General features: G+C 44.5%; 1 protein-coding gene and 1 long non-coding RNA gene across 9 annotated transcripts in view; one reads left to right on the forward strand and one right to left on the reverse strand.

The window, feature by feature from the left end:
* LOC130908476 (receptor-type tyrosine-protein phosphatase mu-like) overlaps nt 1–18,061 on the reverse strand; it is a 50,139-nt gene that overhangs the window by 26,477 nt on the left and 5,601 nt on the right. For 4 of the 8 annotated variants that reach the window (XM_057823925.1, XM_057823922.1, XM_057823923.1 and 1 more), the window contains exons 2-6: nt 5,788–5,910; nt 2,280–2,390; nt 564–710; nt 391–500; nt 73–151 (exon numbers count right to left, since the gene is read on the reverse strand). In XM_057823925.1, the coding sequence (XP_057679908.1) occupies nt 73–151; nt 391–500; nt 564–710; nt 2,280–2,390; nt 5,788–5,910 (570 nt within the window). Of the gene's footprint in view, nt 1–72; nt 152–390; nt 501–563; nt 711–2,279; nt 2,391–5,787; nt 5,911–16,360; nt 17,436–18,061 lie in introns of those variants that run through there. The other 4 variants (XM_057823929.1, XM_057823927.1, XM_057823928.1 and 1 more) reach the window with 2 other exon arrangements.
* Nucleotides 21–17,412, forward strand: LOC130908479 (uncharacterized). Its single transcript, XR_009061603.1, has 3 exons — nt 21–511; nt 637–737; nt 10,510–17,412. It is a non-coding gene; the product is annotated as an uncharacterized LOC130908479 (long non-coding RNA).

An 18,061-nucleotide genomic window follows, 5' to 3' on the forward strand; every position in this document is an offset into this window, starting at 1 on the left:
CGCACGTCCGCTAACGTTAGCGCTCAGCTACAGCTTAAAACGTGTACGATGGGCGGAGCCTCGTGTACTTACCGCACTGGTGTCCCTGCAGCGAGAGGTCTTTGATGGCCACGCCTCCTCCGCGCCCGCCGCTTACCGCCTCAAACATCACCTGTCGTTCGAACGGTTAACACATAGTAACGGGACCCCGGTTTGACCGAGTCGGAGCCAATCGCGACTGATGTTGGCTAAAATCATTAGTTTGCTCGCTGTTAATTTAACCACAAATTCCTGTAAAAAGAGGACATTCCAACTTTTTACTGAAAAGCTCAGCCAGTCGGTGAAACCCACGGAAGGCGGAGCTTATGTTTTAAAGGTTTTTTTTCTACTCTTTTCATTTTTGGGAGCGACCTGGTAGAGGTTGGGCCAGAAGGTGGACACGGCCAGCTCCAACGAGGTCCACGTGCGTCCCTCGTGTCCGGACGAGTTGAAGACGGGAAAGCCCGGCGGGCTGTTGTTTTCTGGCGAAAAGGTAAAGTCCGTCAACTCTGTCCACACGCACGCCGTCCGGCGCGCTAGCCCACCTTTGACGTAGACGTTGAGCTCGGCGTCTTGATAGAACAAGAAGTTGATGCAGTGAGTGTCGTTCTCTTTCAGTGGCGGCACCAGAAGACGGGCGCCCTTTCCGGCGCCGCGACCGCTCGTGTTCACGAACAAGAAAGGGGAGGAGCCTGCGCACGGAAAAGTCACGGGTGAAAGTGCGTCGCACCGGACGAGTTTTCCCCTTAATTCATTGGCGATAGACGTCCGATCTTTTCGGACCGGGCTCAAAGCGTCGAGAAAAGTTGATGCCATTCCTGATTTTAGATGTGTTTGTGTGTGAACGCACCAAAAAGTTATTTTGACCTCCAGGTCTCTTTGATGCACAAAAGCATTGTGCTAATATCAAACAACAACACACAGCTAGTGTGTGTGTGTGTTGGGGGGGGGTGAGGGCGGTTGCCTTCAGGCCTCTGCGTGTGTGTGTGCGCGCTTTGTGTACAGCTGGCAGTGAGCTGATAACAGTCCTATTAGAAATATTAATATAGCCTGAACTCAGCAGAGACACACAGTGGAATAAATCAATGAGCGGGTGCAGCAGCGTGACTGACTGAGTAACATTGCGGTTGCCACGGTAATTCCAAATGTCAACATGGTCAAGTCCATTCAAAAAATAAAACAAAAAATAAGGAAGAAAAGCCAGACAATTTAGAGGACGTTGTCGACGGGGCTTTGCTTTGGACAAACCTGTCCAAACGGATTGGACGGCCGGCGCCGTTTGTGGCGGCCGCCGACTTTTAAAAAAAAAAAGTCATTTGTTCGTCCTGTGGCCAAGTCATACATTCCCACTAATGGGTTTAGTGGCCCTATGGCCGACCCTCCCGCTTCAAATAGACTAGACTTCTAGTGCCGTCAAAGTCAGGCAATGAGGACAATGCAAAAATATCCTTCATTTCTTTAGAAGTGCAAAGCCAAGATAATAATTGAGTATTGATACTTTTGCCATTAAATATCGTACCCTGATTCAGTATCGATAATTTGATCGATACTATTTTTGGGGAGAGGGGTGTAAAAAATAAGGATATTTACTGTTTCCATATGCTGATAACTTTAAGACAATCATCACAGAAATAACAGTTGATGAATGAAAAGAATCCTTTGTTCACCCGCCACCGTAAGCTCATCAAACACACAAACGAGCCTAACCCTAATTAGGGTTGTTAGGGGTTAGTCCCTAACAACCCTAATACAAACCCTAAGCACAAGAGAGTGTACATCTTACAGTCCAAAGAAAAAAATTGCCAACACTCCTGACGTGCACTCTCGTGTGCGCGAGCGCGCCGTGCCATTGCCTCCGTCGGCCGCAATTACGGTGCAACACACACGCGGCCGTACACAGACGAGGTGTGTGCGAGAAGAAAGGCGAGGAGGACATGAATCAGAGCGAGGAGGACAGTAAGCACGTCCACGCCGTGTGTCCTCGCTCACATTGTCTCTTCGGTGATTGGCCGCCTGATTTAAGAGCGCCGAGTTCTCATTCGTCAGCAGAGTAACCTCGGAGAGCGTGTGACAAACCGCCGCGCGCGGCCGACTGCGAAGCATAAGTCAGGGGAGAAAGTGTTGCCAGATAAGAAAAGCCGGCCGCAGATTGCCTTTGCCGCAATGCCGAACGAACGAATGCCGGCCCGCTCCGGGGACGCCGTTTTCCTCCCGCGACACCGTCGTCGGCCCACGTTCTTTTCCTCGAACAAAACCGTTACCTTCCGGCATCCAGGCGTCCCTCGGCGCCGGCGGAGGGCCTCGCTCCCAGTCCAAGTCGTCGTCTTTGGACTGGACCAGATCGCAGTCCGGACCTTGTCCCAGTAGACACGCTGAAAAAAATAAAAACACACCCCAAAAAATTGAAATATTCCAATAAATGATAAAAGTCAATAAACGTATCATTCATTCATTCGCTACCAACTCTCTCGCTTCAATTGGATTGGACGTCTATCGCTGTCAGTGGCAGCCACCGAGTTCATTGTGCCTTGTCGCCTTTCTTTTTCATAGCACATTCCAAGCAAATATGCGTACAAAAATACAAACGCACTCTTGACAACGTCTTAGAAGAGAGAAGGTAGATTGGCGTCCTTGTCCGGGAAGGTGGGGACCCGTCGTCTTGATGTGTGAGAGAGGCCTCGGTCTGCGGGAAACGAGCCCCCCGCCCGTGTCGTGTCGTGTCGCATACCATTTCGTGTTGCGACGTGTATGTTGGCAGAGTGATGACAGGGAACAGAAACGCACCCCGAGGACGCGCACAAAGTGTGTACGCGTGTCATGTTTCATCACCGTTCGTTTCCAGCTGATCGATTCCCAGATTTGCAAGCATGTCTCCAATCAGTTTGGTCCTTTCCACTTTTGACGCCGACGGGCGTAGGTGCAGATGGTCAACTTGGATGTTTGCGTTGCCACGGAAACCGGCGCCAGTGCGCAAACAACACGACCGTGGCGTATCGATATCTATTGCAGGGGATCGTGGCCGACGATCGGTAGCCCGCACGTCTCATTCGCTTTCGCGTTTACATGAACCAGGGTCGCGAGGTGGCCTAAACTTTCCGGAAAGCCGCTTTTCCTTCCTGTCTTTGTCTGTCCATCTCACACGCACACACGGCAGTAGACAGGAACGCGCGTACGCTAATTAGCGGTGTGAAACCAGGCTTGTCTAATGTGCATTATTATCTGGTGCCAACAGCGCGCGTGTACGCGCAATTAGCCTCGCCGTTATCCGTTAGCATGTTGCGCTAAAGTAAATTTTGCCAGATGATTGGAGCGGACAGGACGGGCCGGCTGGCCGGCCGGCGCGATGACACGCCGGCTCCCGGCGGGCCCCCCGGTGACAGTGGACACACAATGACAGACAGCGGTGCTGGCATTTAACTGGTGACGAGTGCGCACGCGCACCCTGGGAGGGCAGGCGAGAAAATGGCTGCAATAAAACACGCCGTGACGTTTTTGCTGGCCAGCCTGCACAAAAGGCAAACTTCTTTTCCAATAAACAGGGGCGGGGGGGGGGGGTTGACAATTACAGCCACGTTAAGCCACCGGCCGGCTGCCAATGTCGGCACTCGACGTCCGATCCGTTTGAAGCGGGAGGCTTGACAGCCCCAACTCTGCCTCATTGTCTGTATTTAAGATCCCCATGTGCGTCATTCTATGTCAAAGCCCTGGATGTTCTTGTAAGTAGTAGTCTTTTGTTTGTGAGCTTGGTTTGTACTTTGCTTTCTGGACTTTTTTTCAATTTTGTTTTTAGTGACTTGTATGAATACATTTTTGAGCTGATCAGCACCCTGCCTGTTTGGATCCACCCCGCCCCTCAGGGTCAAGGTCATTACACACGCCGATTTGCTTGACGAAAAACAAATCGGCAACGGGCTGCCGTTGACGGTGATGTGACTTGAATCGATAGATGGATGAATAAATGAAATAAAACTTCACTTATAATTAGGGCTGTCAAAATGATCGCGTTAACGCGCGGTAATTAATTGTTTTAATGAATCACGTTAAAATATTTGACGCAATTAACGCACATGTCCCGCTCAGACAGTATTCTGCCTTTTGGTAAGTTTTACAGCAAGGTTTTTTGTGCTGTCTAACAGCGAACTCTTGTGGTTGCTTTGCGACATGGTTTATTGCTTTCTTGCCCGTTCAATATGGCTGCACGACGTCTCGGGCTGACGCCTACGTTGTAATGTTGTGCTTATATGATCCTTGGACAAGATTTGTCCGTAAGTATGGTTGTTGTAAAGAATGTACATATTATGTTAGTAAGCGAAATGTTATATTTTTTGTATGAAACGCTTTTTGTTTATGTTTAGTGAACCTGTATAGCGTGCTAAGCGAACGTTGTTGCTAATGCAATGCTTTTGTACTTTTTTTTTGTAGTTTCACTACGGTCTAAAGAGGACAGTGGTTTGAGGCCATTTTATTCATAAATCAGATGAAAAAGGAAGAAGTCTGATTATTAAGGCGTCGTTCACTAGCTGTCTAGCTTTGGAAAAAGTAGACGCTTCGGAGTGAGGACAGCATAGACAGATTTAAATGACAGTAGAGTGAAATGCCCACTACAGTCCTTATGTACCGTATGTTGAATGTATGTATATATCCATCTTGTGTCTTTTCTTTCCATTCCAACAAATTATCTTACAGAATATATATGTAATTTACAGAAAAATATGGCATATTTTATAGATGGTTTGAATTGCGATTAATTGTGATTAATTACGATGAATTAATTTTTAAGCTGTAATTAACTCGATTCAAATTTTTTATCGTTTGACAGCCCTACTTATAATTAGAGTTGGACAATATCGGTTAAAAATCGGACAACTCCAAAAATCCGATACCGATATACTGTATGCGGTCGTGGACTTATGATGGCTAATTGTATTGCGATGCCCCAGTAGATGCTTGAATAACGTACCAACAATGTTTTCCAAATAATATAAACATTCTGTGAAAAATAAGGGAACAACTTGAAACCACTCCATTTTTTGTTGGAATCAAAATAGTGCAAACAGCCATTTTTTTGGAATCAAGTGCAAAGTGCCTATATTCTGTCCTCAATGTGTGTGGGGGTACACAAATTGAACAAATCAAAACAACAAAACAAATCAGGCTTTAAATAGAAATCAGATGCTGGAGTAAAGTTGAATTGGTCATCTTTCTCTTGACAAGAGCACCGAAAACTAAAAACACCTGAAACCTTGTGTCAATGTTATATGAAATAAAGTTACCAAAAAAAGTCAAATATACACCTCGTGTCAATTTGAATAGCAACCAGGATTACAGTTTGCAAGCAATGAAGTAATGCAACCACATTTTACTAAATATAGTAATCCCTTGCTATGTTGCGCTTCAAACTTTGCGTCTTCCGTCCGTCGCGTATTTTTTTTCCAATAGCGTACCGCACGAATTACTATCGACGAGCTATTTTAAGACCGCAAGGCCGCGTGACGTCACCATCGTAAACCGGGAGGGGGTCAACAAAGAAGCGGGCTTGCAAGTACTGCTTGTTTTCTGCCGGTAATCTTTCGAAAAAAAACATGCAGAGTAAAATGCTGCTGCTATGGAGCTTGTAGAAAGGACTCTAGACATAACGACATGTGAAGGATGTTTTCTTCATATGTTTCCCAAAGCCAAAAACTCCAAAGGAAAAAAATGCGAACAAGGGATCAACTTGTGCGGATGTCAAAAAAAACAATTTAACGCCAACAAGGTAAAGCCATTCACCGTCATATGTTGTAAACATTGTGTCGGGGGCCATGGTCCTACAGAGGACGAAGAGGTAAGCCGTTTTGACTTCTTTTTTAGCGTGGCGTTTTGCTGTGCTGCTTATGTCTGACAATGAATGACCTGAAAAAAGAAACAACTTTTGTAAGGGGGAAGTGTAAATAAATGAGTAGAATTGAGATTTGTTATTCATGAAAAAGTCTTGCTTGGCTGTCACTGTTATAATTTGGGGAGAAAAGGGAATGTCTAATGCTAAATCTGAATAAATACATTGAACACACCAATAAATAAATCAAAGAGCAATGTAAATACGCTTCATCTCTACCTGGCAAATTTTCCACGATTGCGGGTGGTCCCCATTAACCACGAAAATCGAAGAAACACTGTATACAATATACTACACAAAGCTCATGAATATAAAACAAAGGAAGAATATAACTTCTAAACCATGCTTGTTTTAGGCACAAACAACGTGTTGAGATGGCTGGAAGTGCGGTACCTTGCACTGGCTGCAGACGTCAGCGCGACCATTTTATTCGCAACGAGCCCGCGTCTACATATGATGACGTCTACAGGAAGTGCTGGAAGGATTCAAAACTAATTCCACCTAGCGCCAGCAGGGGGCGTCAAAACACACAGGCGGGCAGGCAATAAGTGGACATGACAGCAGCGCCATTGGCCCAAAACAGATGATGAAAAACCGCTGCGGATTTGATCGGATATCATTTGAAAATGCTTTTATCGGCTACGACTCTACGTAGAGCAATGATCAAAATTCCTCCATAAATTTGAAAGTTGAACCTGGATAACTAATCCTCTTTGAAGCTGTGAAGCCTGTATTTATTCTATAAACTATTCAGTGCATGTGTGTGCGCAGCAACAGTAACTGGCTGCTAACAGCTTTAGCTTTAGCGGAGCTGGCTAACTTGCCTCGGGCTAAATATGAATAATGCAGCAGTCAACCCGGCGCACGCGTGCACGTGCGTGTGTGTGTGTGTGTTGCACTAGAGGCATCTCTGTGACGCTATCAGAATAATATGCTAATGACTAATAATTAGCCTGTAACATACACAGCGCTTATCTCGCCCTCCCCCTCCCTCCGGAGCAGGAGGCAGGGGGTTTGAAGCGTCTGAGCGCGCAGGACGGGACACGTCCGCACTCGACAAGGCCGCTGGGACGAGTCGGACCAAAGTTGGAGGCAATGAATGCATGTAGAGTTTTTCCATGTCTTGTTTTGACAGAAGCCCCTTAATTCTGGCCATATTTTCTAGGTGGGCAGATTTAGTGAGCAACTTTAGTCAATAATTACGCCAAGATTTCTGACTAAGTGACATTGTACCAGGTTGCGTGCCTTTGCTTTTTTTTGCTCCAGAAATGATCACCTCTGTCTTCCCCACATTCAGCCGGAGAAAATGCATTGATTTGATGAATGCATTTACTCAGGGAAACTATAATCGTAATATCATCTACACTGAAACTGCATAGGAGACGTCGGTGGCAGTGTTCCATGATCTGAGCTGGAGGAAGCATATACAGTTCTGGCACCCCTGCAATTCTGTCAGATCATGCTCAATTTCTGCCAGAAAATGACTGCAATTACAAATGCAGTGGTAGTAATATCAAAGCAAACACAAAAAAGAATGGGGAAAAAAATGGAAATCTTGATCATTTTACACAAAACTCAAAAATGGGCCCGACAAAAGTATTGGCACCCTCAGCCTAATACTTGGTAGCACAACCTTTAGACTAAATAACTGCGACGAACCGCTTCCAGTATCCAACAATGAGATTCTTACAATGCGCTGCTGGAATTTTAGACCATTCTTCTTTGGCCAACTGCCATTTTCAGATCTCCCCACAGGTGTTCTATGGGATTCAGGTTTGGCCACTTTACAAGTCTCCAGAGCTTTCTCTCAAACCCTTTTCTAGTATATTTTGGGTCATAGTCCTGCTGGAAGACCCATGACCTCTGAGGGAGATCCGGCTTTCTGACATTACGCTGCAAAATTTGTTGGTGGTCTTCAGACTTCATAATGCCGTGCACACGGTCGAGCAGTCCAGTGTCAGAGGCAGCAAAGTAACCCCAAAACATCAGGGAACCTCCGCCATGTTTGACTGTGGGGACTGCGTTCTTTTCTATGAAGGCCTGGTTTTTCCCCCCTGTAAACTCTATGTTGATGCCTTTCCCCTCCCCAAAAAGCTCCACTTTTGTCTCATCTGACCAGAGAACATTTTTGCCTTTCTCATGTAAGTTTTGGCAAACTCTAGCCTGGCTTTTTTATGTCTCTGGGTGGGGTCTTCCTGGGTAGAGTCCCTTTTCATTCAGGGTTAGACAGCTCAGACAGCTTGAACTTGTTTGGATGTTAGTTAAGGTTCTCTATCCGCCATCCTCACAATGTTCCGTTGAAATTTCTCGTTCATTTTTCTTTTCCGTCCACATCTTAAGAGGTTAGCCACAGTGCCATATTGATGACACTGCGCACGGTAGAACAGGAACATTCAGGTCTACTGAGATGGACTTAAGATTGCCCATGCGTCCACACAATTTTGCTTCTCAAGTCCTCAGACAGTTCGTTGGTCTTCTTTTTTTTCTCCATGCTCAATGTGGTACACACAAGGACACAGGACAGAAGTTGAATCAACTTGAATCCATTTTAATTGGTTGCAAGTGTGATTAAGTTATTGCCACCACCTGTTATGTGCCACAGGTGCTGTTAATGACACAAGTGAGAGGAGCATCACATGATTTTTCAAAGGGTGCCAATACTTTTGTCTTGCCCATGTTTGGAGTTTAGTGATTTAATTTTTTTTCAATTCTCTTTTGTGTTTTTTCATTGCAAGCAAAATAAATGAAGCCAAAATATTTGTAATTGAAATCATTCTCTGGGTGAAATTGAGCATGATCTATATATTTTTGGCCAACACTGTAGATGTGAAATAAAAGCGGTGCGAGTATGGACCCTCGAGGAACCGCGCGTGGATTTGGTTCGTTCCGACTCAGTTTCCAATTGATGCAAACAAATCCCAATGACGTAAATAAGATGTGAACTGCTGAAGAACAAAGTGTCGGTGGAGACCTAACCACCGTTCCAATCCGCCGAGTAGTATGTCGCGATCGACCGTCTCCAACGGTAGCGGAACAGATGATTTCCCTGCGTCATTATTTCGTTGAATAATATTTAGGACTTTGATAAGCGCGGTCTTGGTGCTGCGGTGTGGTTGAAATCCAGACTAAAATGAGTTCAAAAGATTGTTTTTCATCATAAAAGCCTGGATCTGTTCAAAATCATCCCTCTCGATAATTTTCCCCAGGAATGGCAGATTTGATGTCATGGCATTCAGGTTGAGTTTTTTTTGTTTTTTTTTTAGAAGGGGTTTAAGTAGAAAATACGCAACGTCCCCAAACACAACACGGGCGAGCGATATTACAAAGAAACAGGCTGCATTTTTGGGGGAGCTCGCTGAAAAAAATCAAGGCCACCGGCGAATTGAACTCGGACTACCTTTTTGAAGCCTTTGATTGACTAAATTCTACCGAAGCGAGATGGGCTATACTCAAGTGAGAGGAGACCAACGGAATGAAATAAAAGCTGTGTTTTTGCTTTTTTCTTCAAATTGCGGGCGGCTCGCTCTCGCCGGAAGCCGACTCCAGAATACACCATTTTGTGGCCACAACAACACTTTTAGGAAGCGTAACACGCGACGCGATGCCAAGACTTGCTCTCGGTCCAGTTTAGAAAGCGCTTTGACAGGTGGCCGCTCACTTTAGCCTCCATTTCATTTCATTTCCAGCCACATGTCGCTCGGTGGCATCACGGGGGTCACTGGCGTTGCCGTCGCTACCAGACGCGCGGGCGGAAAGGGGTGATTTTTTTTGGTTCATTCCCAATGTAATAACGGCTCGGAGGCAACACACGCACGCACACACACATTGCGGCGGGATTAGGAGATATCATAAAGATGTCAGATTAGCGAGAAGAAGGCAAGGCAGATGAGGAAGGAAAAGGAAAAAATCTTGCCGTCCCTAATCTCACAACAAATAGTGAAGATAGTTGAAAGGCAAATCCAGAGCATTTTTTAAAAAGCTGTTGAAAGTCTTTCACACCGGCAGACCATAAAAAAAAATAAAAAAACTCCATTAGCTCTGCAATGGACTTGCAAATAACCCTCCCCAGTCCAAATGGATTGAGAAAGTCAATGAATAGACATTGAAAATAAATGGAAGCCTCTCAAGGACAGTGGACAGCTATTCAATTGCCGCTTTCTCCTAAATCAATGTCATTAATACAGTTTAAATCATTATTTGTGCGTGATAGGTTTACACCTGCGCTCAAAAGGTTTGAAATAGTTGACCATTCGGTAAAACCGAACAGTATCTGGAAACCGTCAATCGTTTCTTTTTGAAAGGTCACAGACACCCCCGAATGTTGGGCCAAAAAGCCAAGTGAAATATTGAAAAAAAAGAAATCCATTCTCAAACATTATTATTAATTTTAAAAAGGTCATTGTAAAAAAGTGTTGGAGAATAGCACTGGGTCCAATTAAAGTCAGCGAGCTCAATGGGCAAGAAACGGAACGTAGCGTACCGCACATACAAACAGCTAGACTCACCCACGGGAAAAACACTGCAAAATAGGCAGCGGGTGGGGGGGTATCTAACAACAACAAAAAAACCCTGACTTGACTGGCTTGTCACACTGAAATTTCTTTCATTATTTGCAGAGACCAATGCGGTCCTCCTCCTCCCCCCCCAACCCGTTTTCAGCAGGAGGAGAAGGTCACCTCCGAGAGGGACAACATTCATCCTGACAGTCAACCAAAAGGTCTTCACCCACAGGACACACACACAAACCTTTCCAGCGCTGGATTTCCGCATCCTGCCTCAGAAGCGGCGCTAGCTAAAGAGTGCGTGTCGCCCGGAGCCCCCTCCCGGTCTTTCACTAATGCAAACTTGCTGCGAGTCAGACCGGAGGGGCATTGGCGCAGCCCCCTCCTTACCTCGGCGCACGCGCGCACGTACTTTTTTAAAGCCGAGTTAACATGTTTTTTCATTTCATTTCACATTTTTTGGGCCGCGATTTTCATCCAACGGATGCTCCAATTCACCATAGTAATGGAGGATATTTTCCTTGTGAACCTATTGGCGGCCTATAGACCTCCAGTCCGTTTGAAGCAAATGGGTCGGACATCTACTAGTGATAAAGAGGGTGCACCTTGGCCAGAGGAAGAACCTTTTTTTTTTTCAACTCCGCGGACGGGCATCCGATCCGACGTAGAATCGAACGTTCTTTGGCCTCGGCCCCCGCCGCTTCAAACGGATCGGACGTCTACTAGCGATGGAAATCAACGGCGGGAGGGCGATCCGACGCCTATTGTTGTGCCAAATTTTAGGATGAGGAAGGAACCCTTTCCGGTGTAAACGGATCGAACGGCCGGGCCGCCCGCGTATCCGTGACGACGACATGAAATCAAATCAAATATTTACCAAAAACACAGAGTTTGTCTTGAAAAGATTACACGGGCATGTCCTGTATGAGTTTTTTTTTTTAATCCCTGTTCTGAGATGTCAGTCTGATTAGTGTCGTGGCCCAAATCCCAGATCATATTCAAAGGATTATTGTTTGAAGATGCGTGCGTATGAGACAGAACTAATGAGATGTGGATTAGTGCGCTCGCTTGTGTGTCTTGTCGCTCTAATCTGCCTGTTGTGTGTTCAGCAGGTTTGACGATTCCTCTTCTTTACTTGTCGCTACTTGGCAATTTCAGCCGACACGGGCGCGCCATCTGTCCGTGTCGGCGCGGGGACCCCAGACAATAAACATCCATCAAATAAAAGAGAAATATATTACCCGCAGATCATCGTCATTATGCTAATTATTGGAAAGCGCTGCCGGCTAGCGCTAGCGCGCACTCTGACGCACGGCCTATATTGGTGTGTATGAGAGATGATTTCTTTCAGTGTGTTTCTATTTTCTTTTGTTTTGTTTTTTTTTTAAATCAAATTTCTTTGCATCCATCCGTTCATTTTTTGCCAACCCTCCCACTTCAAATGGATCGGACGTCTAGTGCCGTCAGTGGCAGACAATGAGCTAAGCAGTGTCATGATAACACTTAGGCTAGGTTCAGACCGCAGGTCTTAATGCACGAGTCCAATTTTTCGGTGTTTTTCCGACTCGAGCGAGGCATTAACTTGACGGTCTGAACGTCAAGGGTCGCATAAAAGTGGATCATTTCAAATCCGATCTGGGTCACTTTTTGTATGTGGTTTAAACCCGATCTAGGCCACATTTTTCCAGAATGTAGCGGTGGTCTGAACTGCCAAGTCTCCCAAATTGGAAGTCACGCAGCAATGAAAGAGCGAAAAAGACAGGGCGCTACGGTAGCGGTGCAGCTGCGCATTATTAGCGTTAGCTCTTAGTTTGAACACAGCTTTTGGGGAAGGAACGGGATTGACGACAGTCACAGAAAATAAAATGGGTTGAGGATAAGCCTGAAAATGCTCGGTTTTCTCTCTGCTCCGAATGAGCAATATTTCAAGATTGCTTACACGGCCGGGAGTCGGGGCAAACGGTCCGCATGTGCGTGCGCGTCATGCGTAGTCATTTGTTTTGATGCTCCTGCGCATGTGGGTCAGTTGCTCAGCGCATCTCGGACTGCGAATCAGGGCGCATGCGTGATACTTGAACAGGCTCAATGGACAAAGGCAGAGTAAACGGGCACGCCAAAAAAACATGACAAGAAATCGGAATTGTGACCTGCAGTATGAACCTAGCCTTACTTTACATTTAAGTGAGTATGCAATCCTTTTTTTTTTTTTTAAACATGGTATCTTCCGATACCACACGGGCAGGTGGCGGTATCGGGAGCCAAAAAATGACACTAGTACATAGACTTCATTACTATTGACGTGACACTTCGTCATTCTTGCACGGCGCCTCACCATAGGGGGCCTAGCTTGAATCTTTATTTAGTAGTAGTCAGTCGAAGGTGACACACGGTCATGTCAAAGCCGGGTTTAAGCTTGGATTTTGGAAGAACTACGAAAGCTGTACCGCATACAAACGGGAAGGATTGTCTCAGGAGTGATTTGTTGGAGGATTCAAGGTAAATACTTTATTTTTCATACCATGCATGTATTTTGAAACGTGAGGAAAAAAAAGTCAATGGGAGAATGGGAACCACTACGACATTGGCGTCAATTGTTCGACATAAATACGTACCTATAAAGAATTCAGGGATTTAGAGCATTTATTCACAAGAATTTACACCAGCCGGCCGCTAGCCTCATTTGCTAACAGAGTAGCACTGTACTTCGATAATATACGTAAAATAAACACTAACTGCACGGTTTATTTGATTTCGACCAAGAATCTCGACTGTTTTACGTCCATATCTATGAAGAATTCGGGGATTTAAGCATTTATTCACAAGACTTTTTGCCAGAAAAGCTCCGTTTACTCCGGGCGGCCGCTAGCCTCATTCGCAAACAGTATATAGTGTATAATGATAATAAAGGGCTATTCTATTGTATAATAACTTGTGATTGTACATAGAATTTATGAATGATCTATTTACATATTATTTTTAATTGATTCTGCATGTTTTCCTCAAGTATTAACCCTTTAAGGTCTGGGCCTATTTTGTCTGATTTTGCATGCCTTTGAAGTTGCCTTTATATTTCAAAGAAAGAATTGTTTACGATGGCCTGGTTTGGTCCCTTTTTTTGTGACACCTTGAACTTCATGTCCAAATTGTTGTTTCCTTCACTGATCAATTATAAATCATCATTTTGGGCCCAAAAAGACCAAAAATTCCAAAATCGTTTTGTCAAAATTTTTAATATTGATGTCCAATTGACAACCAAACATGCGTAACGAACCCTTTCGAAACTTTGTAATATTTATTCAACATGTTAGGATGAACATTCAACCAAAAAAATTTAGAATAAATAGTCTTATATTTGACAATTCAACATAAACAACAGGTATAGCCATAGGCGTTTTTTGCCTTTATACATGCTCCAGTCAAAACAGGTTATATACAGCAGACCTAACAGTGAAGAACAGTGAAAAAATATATACCATCTAACACAAAAAGTGTTTAGAGGCCATCTCTTTATGAGTTTAGGTATTGCGGCCCATCGCCTGATGAAAACTATGTACACACAATCAAGCTTCTTGAACACACATTTATATACACAAATTGAGAAGGTTGATGTGGGAAAAAAAATATATATATATAACATTGGGGGAAAAAAAGCATTTTCAAAAATATTTACAATAAACAAGTTAAATTTTTTTCAGTCATGCCACTCCGAAAAGCAGTTTCGTCCTGGAATTAGACACGGCTACATCACACAGCTCACACTTCCATGGGGTGTCGGTCCTCTTTCCACCCTTCCATTTTCATTTCACTTTACTTTCATTGTCACTATAAATGTACATGAAAATAAGTCAGTATTTATGAAAATAATAAAGTATAAAATAAAAATATATACAGCAATAAATAATAATGGAAATCTATATGTATGACAATAGAAAGAATACCATAGCTGAATATGTGCTACATCCCTAATCTTCATATAGAAAGAAGAACACCACAAATGATAAATTCCTGCCTGGGATACCCACAGTGCACGTACGACTTTGATCTGATATGCACATTTTATTATTATATACACAAACACACACTTATATTGCATCAAAATTAACTTTGTCTTGCAATATCAAAAGAAACTTTCAAAAGAAACGTTTTCAGCATGAAAAAAAAGAGTGAGTTGGTTTACCTCTGCTCGTCGATGGCGTCACCCACGTGTTCAAATCCGTCACTATCTTCACTCGAGGACTCTTCGGAAGAAGACGATGATGACGAATTTGGACCATCCTCTTCCTCAAGTTGATCAGAAGCACAATTGCTTGCGCTAAATTTAGTTTTCCGTTCATTGTCAAAGTTACACAAAGTCGCTGCTCGATCCAGCAGTATCCAACTGGCCGTCGCTCGCCACCTCGCTGCTTCAGAACACTCCTCCCTCTCGTTCGGTTGAACCTCGCACCGCAGTTATATTTATTAAAAAAAAAAAAAAAAAAAACGCATTTTGTGCTTCCACTGTGACTTCGAAAGGGTTCGTTTGATTTGTGGGTTTTTTTCATGGAGCTTCCGTTTTGAAAAAGGACTAGAAATGATGGAAATATAGACATAAACAAATGATCCATGCAGCGTTTTAATGTTTTTTTGAGAGGACAATAAAACTATAAAACTAAATGACAATATCTCACGTTCTAGTTGGTCGATTGACTTCAAATAATAACGAGAGTAAACCGCAACTTCCGCACTTTAAAACGAGACCAACCAACGGCATGTGGGTGACGTAATTAAAACGTGAGGGCGCTTCAAAGACGACGTGCGCTGAGGACGCGCCGGCGCGTCCTTCGACTCTCAAGGGTTAAGTTTCTGTTGTTAAATGAAGTGATTTATTAGCTGTTGAAAACTTGCAGCAAAAAAAAAGTCGCTATTTTGGTCAAAAACCCTATAATGATATGTTAAATTTCTTAAAGTTCTTGAAAATATAGGTGATTATCTCTGCATTTGGCGATTTTTGATCATCTAGTGTAAAATCTGAGACATTTATAGCCATTTTGAGTTGGGTTATACTTCTTTAAATAATAATGAATCGGGATTTTATAAGGGAACCACTTTGAATTTTTTGATGCTGCTGCTCATGAAGACTCATAAGGTAGGTGTCTGTTTTGGTTTTAGGTCGGTAGCAGCTTTGGTTTTGAAAATATTGGAAGTTTTTGAAAATAGGCCCCCTACAAATCGGCCCCGTTTCCCATGTCATGTCAATAGGTTATGAAGTCTATGACTAGTATTCATTGATCCACGGACTTGGTTTTTTGTTTTCCGAAACAGGATTTCTTGAGCACCGTCGGATGGAAATCAACAAAAAGAGGAAGTACTTCGATACGCCGTTATTAAAATGTCAGAAGGGCAACAGATTGCATCTTTTTAAGTCTATTACCAGAGATGAAATGGAACGGATAGTGCTGAATGCGTGTTTAATATTGCGTTAAATCGACGGAAGGCCCCGGAAACCCATCTTGCCAAATATCGTAAAATGATCGAAACCATCGGTTCCGTGTCGGCCATTTACGCCCCTCGCGACGCTTCTTGTCTGAATGACGTCATGTGTATGTCAGCGGCCACTTCCTGCGCTCGCCCGAGTTGTGTTCCCGGAGCGGAGGATCTCATGCGAGCGCACGCACGCGGTGAGATCGGGCCGGTTAAACAAAAGGAGCGCAAATCCGTCCTCCTAATCCTCACCGGCGTTGCGCGCGCGGTATCTCCGGGCGGCCGCGTTAATCCCTCGGTGGCGCCCGAGCCCGGCCCGGCCTAACCCGGCCCGGCCTTGTCGTCGCTGCCGACAAGCTGCGCTAATGCAAAATGCTAAGCGCGCAGTATATTTGAAATAGTCACCCGGGGTTCCTTAATCAAGCGGTAAGCCGCAACTCAGAATAGGGAAGAAAAAAAAAAAAAAAAAAAAAGAATATGGTCGGCCACCGCAGAAGTAGTTCACCTTCTTTAGTTGGCAACCCATCAAGATGGGAAGGGCCTCCCTTTTTGATGTCCTGCAGCATGTTCTTAGCATGTCGTTGGCGTGTCAAGAGAGAAAACAGTCTGTCCGCGCGCAACGTTTGAGCATCATTAAAATCCTGACGAGACAAAACAAAAAGCTGACCCGACTGCACACCCAAGGAGAAAAGGTAAAGTCCTGACTCAGCGACAGCCTCAACCTGGACGCATCAGGTCACTGGGGAATGCGCGCGCGCACACGCATTTTGTCTGCCCGTCCAAAAGCATCTTGGCTGTCACTGCCTGTGACTTGTGTCGAGCTGATGAGAAACTGAGAAAAGGGGACTTCCATATCATTTTTTTCTGACACTTTTTGGATAAAATTGGCTTCTCCGAAAAACTGTGAGGTCATACATTTGCAAAACTCGGCCCAGGGTCAGCGACCAACCTGACCGCAGGCCGACCGAAACGCACGCACGCACGCAGCACAAACGTGACGTGTTAATTGGGAGGGGGGGAAGCGTGAATAGAAATCAACACTGTCATCAACACTTTCTGGCTGTGACTTAGTCTTTGCTTCTTTTCTTCCTTCAACCTCGACATCCTTCCTCAACTTGTTGTTCATCTGAGAACAAACCAAGTTAGATGTTCACTGAGCCACCATCAACACAGTTTTTTCAAAACAATTATTTCATTATTAGAGATCTTAAAGATGTGCACCTTTCTAGATAACGTTGTGAAGAGAACAGACAAAAATGGTTCCCTATAGTTAGGAGCGACACACGGGTCGAAATAGCCTTGGGGCGGGGGGTAACTCATTATTAAAGTAGAAAAGTATATAAGAGAAAATTACATATTCTTTTTTAAAAATCCCCACAATAAACCTGGTGTAAGAATTTTCACTACAGTATTTGCTCAAACACAATCTAATAGGATAACACCGTTTGTTTTCAACCACCAGATGTCCTCAAACTCCTCACCACACACCCAGGTCACAGAGGAACAGGGGGAGGGGGAGATGGGTGGGTGGGTTATGCGCCAGCTTAGCGGCACACAGTCGGCTTTTTTTTTTTTTTTTTTTAAGGTGTTTTCGGTGTTCAAGTAAAGTCCTCGGTGGAGTGCCTGCACAGTGGGCCAACACACACATACGCACAAAAAAAAAAAAAAAAAAAATCCCAGTCAAAAGGGGCACTTTAGGCATGGAGGGGCAGGTGCTCAAGCACCCCCCCCCCCTTGCCTGCCGCACATTTGGGTAGCCCCAGAGCCATATAAAGAGGGTTGCGACACCCCCATAGAGATCCATTATACGATTTTACTTCCGGGTTTTCCGGGCGGCGGAGCCTCGAGTAGTTCCAAACATGGCTTCGACAAGGGCGGACCGCATTCATACGAACGGCTGGCTGTAAAATACATTCGGAAGTAAGTTGATGAAAAAAACAATCCCTTTTGAATTTTCAACAGTCTGTATTCTATCAGAGGCGCTATGTTTGTATGTGCGTGGCGTAAATGTACATATATTACATCTTGGTTGACGAGCGATTTTACCGTACTTTTTAAGCTGACTCTGCTAACTGGGAATGTATCGCCAGGGATAAAATGATGAAGTCACTACCTCTGTTAAATGGTCAACTCCTTCAGAGGCCCTTTGTGACGTACACACTCATCTGTGAGTAATGGTAGACGACGGGCTTTCGCGTGCTTATTA

The sequence above is a fragment of the Corythoichthys intestinalis genome, chromosome 20 (assembly GCF_030265065.1).
Source record: "Corythoichthys intestinalis isolate RoL2023-P3 chromosome 20, ASM3026506v1, whole genome shotgun sequence".
In the NCBI taxonomy this organism is placed as follows: Eukaryota; Metazoa; Chordata; class Actinopteri; order Syngnathiformes; family Syngnathidae; genus Corythoichthys; species Corythoichthys intestinalis.